This window comes from Otolemur garnettii, unplaced genomic scaffold, assembly GCF_000181295.1.
Source record: "Otolemur garnettii isolate 467f Iridium unplaced genomic scaffold, OtoGar3 scaffold00139, whole genome shotgun sequence".
Classification (NCBI taxonomy): domain Eukaryota; kingdom Metazoa; phylum Chordata; class Mammalia; order Primates; family Galagidae; genus Otolemur; species Otolemur garnettii.
In genome coordinates this window covers 2364266-2371885 of record NW_003852534.1, presented here as the reverse complement: position 1 = coordinate 2371885, position 7620 = coordinate 2364266, and the positions used below count along the sequence as shown (strand labels likewise).

General features: G+C 51.5%; 1 protein-coding gene across 1 annotated transcript in view; it reads left to right on the top strand.

The window, feature by feature from the left end:
- EIPR1 (EARP complex and GARP complex interacting protein 1) overlaps nucleotides 1-7620 on the top strand; it is a 148963-nt gene that overhangs the window by 93736 nt on the left and 47607 nt on the right. Inside the window, exon 4 of the mRNA XM_003798558.3 lies at nucleotides 931-1087. Coding sequence (XP_003798606.1) covers nucleotides 931-1087 — 157 coding nt within the window. The remainder of the gene's footprint in view (nucleotides 1-930; nucleotides 1088-7620) is intronic.

Sequence of the window (7620 nt, the reverse complement as noted above, 5' to 3'; positions counted from 1 at the left end):
GGCCAGTGTCTCTGGGAGGACATACTGAGCAGCAGGACAGTGAGGACGGCCAGTGTCTCCGGGAGGGCAGACTGAGCAGCAGGACAGTGAGGGCGGCCAGTGTCTCCGGGGGGGACATACTGAGCAGCAGGACAGTGAGGATGGCCAGTGTCTCTGGGGGGGACAGACTAGGCAGCAGGACAGTGAGGATGGCCAGTGTCTCCGGGAGGACAGACTGGGCAGCAGGACAGTGAGGATGGCCAGTGTCTCTGGGAGGACAGACTGAGCAGGAGGACAGTGAGGATGACCAATGAATCCAGGGGGGACAGACTAGGCAGCAAGTCAGTGAGGACGGCCAGTGTCTCTGGGAAGCCACACCCTGTTGGCAGGGTGGGTGATCCTGTCACCTGCCAGGCGTGGTGGCCCTCAGCCTGCTGCACCTCTGGTCACAGACACTCATCCCTTTGGGTAAAATGAGTTCGAGTAACACTAATGACAGTATTTTGAAATGGGCTATTTCTCGGCGTGCTCAATACCCGTTGAAGATGATCCTTCAAAGCCGAGGAAAGGGCCCCGTTATGCCAGCCTAAGACTCAAGCTGTGGGGGTGGCGATTATATCTCTAGTCCCCCATTTTGCTCCTTTTTTGAAGAACTGTTGAAGAAGAACGGAAGGAAATCGATTTTGAGGAAATTAGATTTCCTTCTGAAACAGAATGATGGTTTTTGAAACAAGGAGCAAGTGGGTCAGCTGGATGCTAATTATGAGCTGGGCCTTGTTCTGCTTGCTGACTCTGGGCTGTGCTTCCCTCTGCTCTGTGTTGGCTGCCTACGATTTTAAATATTTTACAGAGCAGCTGTGCCCTGCTTGTGGGTCCGTGTGAGTGCTGGTGTGCTGTCTGCAGGCTGGGGCTGCACACCGTGCTCTGTTGACATTATCCTCTGTTGCTCAGCTTCAGACAGTAAAGTCCTGACATGTGCAGCCGTGTGGAGGATGCCGAAGGAATTGGAATCAGGCAGCCACGAGTCCCCTGATGATTCATCGAGCACGGCGCAGACACTGGAGCTGCTCTGTCACCTTGACAACACAGCCCATGGCAACATGGCCTGGTAGGATTTTGCATATTTTATTTGCCCAGAACAAGCCCGAAGCTCGGGCAGGTGCTGGAACTTGTGCACATTCATATTGCAGAAGCTTCTCACACACTTTTCAGATGCTCCTTCCTTTTAAAAAGCTGCTAGGTATTGATTATACTTCAGTCCCAGTGCTTCCTAGGTCACCCCACGTACAGAAGCCCACCCGCAGGTGTGGTGCGGGAGTGCCCAGTTCTTTCTCCTCTTTGTCTCATGTGAGTGTTGCCCATGGCTCCCGGGCGTGGGGTAACAGTCAGGCACTGCACAGCACTGGAGCTCACATTGCTTCTCAACTTTGCAGATATGCTTTTATTCAGCACTTGTGCATAAATTATTTGTCACTTCAGGTTGAAGGATTATAATTTCTTCCTCCTTTAAGCTAAGTGTAAGCATGTTGTGTACATGTCTGGCTGGGTCCCCAAGCTCACCCATCAGCCATAAAGTGTCAAGGTACAGAGAGGTGGGGGGCTCCCTGGCCCTGTGCCTCGGTGTAGCCAGAGGATTTGCTGCATCCACCGCTCTCTATTTCCAGGGCCTTCTGCATAGCAGTGCTGGCTCAGCCTTGGCAAAATTAAGAATCCATTTTTTCTAGAAGGTATTGTAGGGGGTACCTAGTGGGTATTTACAGTAACAGTAATTGTTGATGTACTTAATACAGTAACCACTGTGTTCTGTGCATGTACCTGTGTCTGCAGGGAAGAGACTCCTCTGTGTAACCAGTTCTGTCTTAGTCAGCTCCACCAATTAAGTAGATTTCACCTCACAGATACTTATGAAGCACCTGCTGCACTCACCTCCAGAGACACCAAGGTGGCAAGTCAGGGGACCTGACCTCAAGGAGACATGATCTCTGGAGGAGACTCAGAGTATAAACAACTAACCGAGGGGCAGGCTGTGACTGGCACACTCTGACATCATTATGAACCATGTGCCTCCAGAGGGAGCAGCAGTTAATTACTAGAGAAAGGCTTCACTTAGGAGGGGCTGTTTGGAATTGGGACTGGGGACTGGTTCAAGCTTCTGTCATCAGGTGTGGGCCATGAAGCAGCAGAGAGCCTCCAGAGTGCCTTTTGCATGTCAATTGTGCTGGATTTATTTCAATAATTGCTGTGTTTCCCACAGGTCATAGACATTTCTTCTCAAAGAGGTGCTCTGAGTATCACAATCATAGCCCATCTTGCAGAATAAGGGGAGGAGATGGAGAATCAGAAAGTCCTCAGGGATGATCACCTTGATGCTGTCCCTCAGCTGCCTGGTGCAGAATCTCTGCAAATCACACAGTACCTATCAGAGTGCCACACTCCCGGCAAACAGACATTTGCACGGCTTTGTGTGCATTCATGTATGTGTGTACACATGCATTTTTGCAAGTATGCATGTGCATTCATAGGTGTGTGTGCATATACATGCAAGCACATTTGTGCATGTGAACTTTTCCTTGTTTGCACACGTGCACATGCATGCACTTGTACGTGTGTATACGTGTGTGCACCTGTACGTGTGCATTATGTGTGTGCACACATGCACGTGAGTGCACCTATACGTGTATATGTGTGTACACACGTGCACGTGTGTGCACCTATGCGTGTGTGTGTGTGTGTGTACATGTGTATATGCATGCATGCACTCATGTTGCAGGAGGCACACCAGCACTGGGGGCGCAGAGGAGTGAGACTCAGGGCAGGTCAGGGGTCACTTTGAGGAAGGGCCGACACACGCAGAAGCTCTCAGACCCACTGGTGGGTGCAGAGACAAGTGTGCTCAGAAAAGGGACTTTGGGCCTACTGGGGTGGGGGGCTGCAGACTTTTGGGGCCTACTGGGGTGGGGGGCTGCAGACTTTTGGGGCATACTGGGGTGGGGAACTGCAGACTTTTGGGGCATACTGGGGTGGGGAACTGCAGACTTTTGGGGCATACTGGGGTGGGGAACTGCAGACTTTTGGGGTGTACTGGGGTCAGGGGCTGCAGACTTTTTGGGCCTTTTGGGGTGGGGGGCTGCAGACTTTGTCCAGCTTCCTGTCGTGTACAGCTCCTCTGTCCTGTATTCCATCCGGGGAGGCGGGCATACATGTTGCAGGGAGCTGAATATTAGATTAAAATGTTGGGTCACATCACACAATACACACGTGTGACAGTAACTGTTGATTTAAAGAGAGACAAATTTAAAGTCAAGTTCACCTTGGATTGGCATTCTGATTTTGCTGCCATTATTCAAAGCATTTCATGAATTCTATTTTGTGCTTGTATATATGTATGTGTGTATACGTATGTGTACTGTGTGTGTGTGTGTGTGTGTGTGTGTGTGTGTGTGATCCAGCCTTGTTGGTCTTGGGATTACGGGCGTGAGCCTTGTGCCCAGCCTGTTATCCAGCATATCGTGGTGCCCTCTTTTTCCCCTTGAGCTTTGTGCTTTGTGGTTGTAGATTCATGTGTAGTTGCAGGAGTAACAGAGGGGCCGTCCGTGTGCCGTCCCCAGTTCCCCCCAGGGCATCATACGTAACTGCAGTGCGGTATGACAGCCAGGACGTTGGGGTGGTGAGTCGCTGACCTTATGCAGATTCTACCAGCTGTGCGTGCACCTGTATGTGCACATTTAGGCCTCTGCCATTTCATTGCATGTGTGGGTTCAGGTAGCCAGAGGTGCTGAGTGGCTCTGTCCCCAGGGTCCGCCCTGCTGTCTTTCTGCAGCTATGGCCACCGCCCTTCTTGCACCTGTTCTTAACCCCTGGCAGTCACTGATCTGTGCTCCATCTCAGGGATGTTGTTGTTTCGAGGATGCTGTGCTCCCGGGAGGGTGCACTGTTGCTTAATCTTCAATCTTAATTCCCCAGTAGTTGCACGTGTCCGTCAGTTGCTTTTTTCTCTTTGCGCCAGACGCCCCCCCCCCCCCCCCCCCCCCCGTGTGTTTAACCATTCGCCTACTGAAGGGTGTCAGGGTTTTTTCCGGTTATGGCTTTATGAGTTAAGCAGCCATGTACAGGGTTTTGTGGGCACACGGGGCCGTGTTTCTCTTGGCTGCATGCCCTCTCTTGCTGCTGCCGGGCTGTCCTGTAAGCAGCTGTTTATTTTGTGAGAAGCTGCTTGCTCTTTCCCAGGGCGACTGCACACCTCTGATGTTGTGTCTGCAGAGTGTGGGGACCCCACCTCTTCTTACCAGCACCCGTGCTGTCTTCTTAGTATCTTCAATGATGTCTAAGTTTTATTAGAGAATTTGATTTTTGGAAATTTGAGGCTGGTAAATATGGTGTAGGTGAAGAATGCTGTTTGGGGTCAAACTCAAGGCCATCAGTGGCATTTTTAATTTGTTTGCTTCCCTTTTTGGTGTGTGGAGCTGGAGCTAAGAGCAGCTCTGGGAGACATTTCCTGATCAGTGCCACCGACTGTGAGGTTGCACTGAAGAATGCCGCAGTTCTTTGTACTCAAGTTGGCTGTAGGCGAGCAGTGTACCCCATACTATAGGGGACCTCAGACCATTTCCTCTCCTGCGTATCTGGAGCAGACTGAGCCCCAAGTTTGGTAGCCCTCTCATGTCTGTTTTGGTGAGCAGGGTTGAACAGAGCTCACGGTGGCCCAGCTCACGATTACCTTGGTCCTGCGAGTCCTCCTAGAACAGGAGAGGCCAAGGGAGCAGTGGGAAAGCCTTGTGACCCAGTTGGATGCACTCCAGAGCCAGGTGCCTGCGGAAGCTGCTGGAGCCTGGCCTGAGCAGCACAGGGCCTGGCTTCTGTCCTCACCTCCTCCTGAGTGGGAGGAGGGTCACTGGGAGTCATGCGTTTCCCTAGGTCAGATGTGCATCTCTGAAATGGAGATGATGTGGGGGCTATTGTGATGGATGTTTAGCAAGATCTCCGTGGGCAAATGTGGTGCTTACTGTGTTAAGAAAAATCATAAAAATGAGGCTGAAGGCGTTGGTGTGAGGTCCCCTCTGATCTCTTTCAGCCTGGTTTTCCTCGATTCTGCACTGGGGGGGGTAGAGACCCTGGGCTGAGCCCGTAGGAGTCACCAAGGACCCTGTGGCTTCAGAGGCCGTGTCTGATTAAAGAGCCGTGTGGCCTCACGGCCAGTGTCCCCTCGTCAGAGAGGCCTTTCTCAACCACTCTTCTGTAGTATCCCCGTATCACTCTCACCCTGAAACGTTTGTCGTGTCGCCCAGTTTCAGTTTCTTCGTAGCAGCTGTCACCGCTCGGTACTCTGCTCATCTCCGACTGCGCCCACGAGTCTTCTTTCTCTGTGGTCTCTGAGCCTCCACAGAAGCTCCTGTCTCATCAGGGTCAAGGTCGTGTGTTCAGCACCGGGGACAGCACCAGCCCCAGGCAGGCTGTGTCTGAGTGAGAAGTCAGTGGTTCGTAGCCTCTTCCGGCCCTTCTGAGTGCTTTGCTCATGTCGCCTCCTTTACTGCTCATGTGATCCTGTGAAGTAGGACCTGTCATTTTCCTGAGCCCCACAGAGAGACTGAGGATCACGTATCCGGGGCTGCTTATTCCTAAATGGAGTATCCGGGGCTCGTGGCCAGGCAGTGTGACCCCAGAACTCCAGAAACCTCGTAATTGCCTTCCTGCTGAACCAGCAGGACCCTTCTGTGGTCATCCATCGTGAGCTGGAAATTGTTTCCATTGCTAGGAATATAAACTTACCTTCATCAGAATGAGTTGTGAGGATGTTTGAGTATGTCTAGCTGGTTCCTTTCTGGATGGTAAATATAAAGACATTATGCTTTATGGGAATTATTCATTTTGAAGATATTGAAGCTGCTTTCTCTCCTGACGTAACTTCCCACTCTTGACTTGCGTCTTGAATCAGCTTGTGATTATCTGGAGGAGAGGATGGGCTGTGAGGCTGCAGTCCTGCACTCTGATTTCAGATGTGTGGCTCCTTACTTGTCTAAATTTGGGCAAATCATCGCTTTAGTCCTGGTTTCCCGTGTGCAAAGTGTGGATGCTTGGTGGGCTCTCGGATACCCGCTGCAGTTCTACATTTGTTAGATGCAGGGACCTCTCTTTGACACTTGGTGCCACATAACTTTGTTTTCAATGAGTTAAAAACAGGTTCCAGACCCTTTCCCCCTCCTGTTAGCAGGGAGTGCAGCCCTGCCACTCTGGGTCTGGCTACCTGTGGGAGCAGGCGCCTGCGAGACACAGTGTGAGAGAGTGTTCCAGCCACATAGCACCTGGGAGGTCCTTCTGGTGAATTCCCTGCATGGACAAGTCGGTTCAGCAGGCAGCCAGCTACCTGGTGGATTACATGGTGGAATCGGACAGGGCGCTGGGGACGCTCTGAGCACGGTGCACGTCTGCCGTGAGGTTTTGACTTTCCCCAGCATATCTCACACTGTCATGCTTTACATTATCTGTGTTAGCTGCTTTAAATTCTTTCTGGAGCAAGATAGGATATAGATAAATAAGTAGAATAAATAAAATTTGGGCTTTTTACTGTTAAAGAAACTGAGGCTTAAAAAGGTTAATCCCAGTGTCTCCCTTGTAACTGATGACACGTCCTTACCTTTCAGGGTTGGGTAAGGAGGGTCCCCTTAAAGCTCACTCTTTTTATGTTGCATGTGTTTGTTCTTCTATAAAGAATTGGGTTTCTCCTGGAATCAGTGATTTAACTGGCCGCTCCGTGCCTTTTACCAACACATATACATGGAGTGTACGTGTCGGTAGTGAATTGCGGGCAGTCGCCTGCAGACCCACCCCGTCTTCTAATGCTTCCTGGCACTGTGCACTTGGACCAGTGACTTTTGGAGCCCTGACAAGGGGGAGGTTTCCTGGAAATCTGCAGGCAAGAGCAGGAAGGAGGTGCTCATCGTCTGTGAGCCCCGTTCCCGGTGTCAGCCACTGTGAGGTGTGATATGAAGTCTCCACAATGCATCATCATCGTCAGTGGTTCCATGGCTGATTAGCTACAACAGGGTAATTTCCTGCTTCTCTGTCTCCTTCTGACGATAAAGAGCCTCTCCAGCTGTGCACCTTGGCTGTGGATTAATGCTCCCTGCTGGCGAGTGGAAGCAGAGTCAAAATAATAGAAACTTGGGCATATTCTTATTGTGCTCCGTTTCCCAAGTGGTATGTCAAGAGTTCTCATACAGAGCACCTTGTTTCTCAGGTTGTGAAAACCTCCTTTAAAGGAGGAGTTACAAGAATCAGTAACAAGAAGCATTAAGGTAGGAGGTCCTGCTCAGGACAGCCAGGCTTGCCATGTCCCAGCACTGGCAGGGTCCACATGGGCTGAGCTAAGTAGTGCTGTTCAGGGTGCCACCTGCACTTCACGTGTCCAGTGACCTGTCGACACTGCTCGGCGGCCAGCTAACCTCTGCTCCTGGGCCTGCACCCGTCAACACTGCACAGTGGCCAGCTAACCTCTGTTCCTGAGCCTGCACCCATCAACACTGCACGGTGGCCAGCTAACCTCTGCTCCGGGCCTGCACCCATCAACACTGCACAGCGGCCAGCTAACCTCTGCTCCTGGGCCTGCGCCCGTCAACACTGCACGGTGGCCAGCTAACCTCTGCT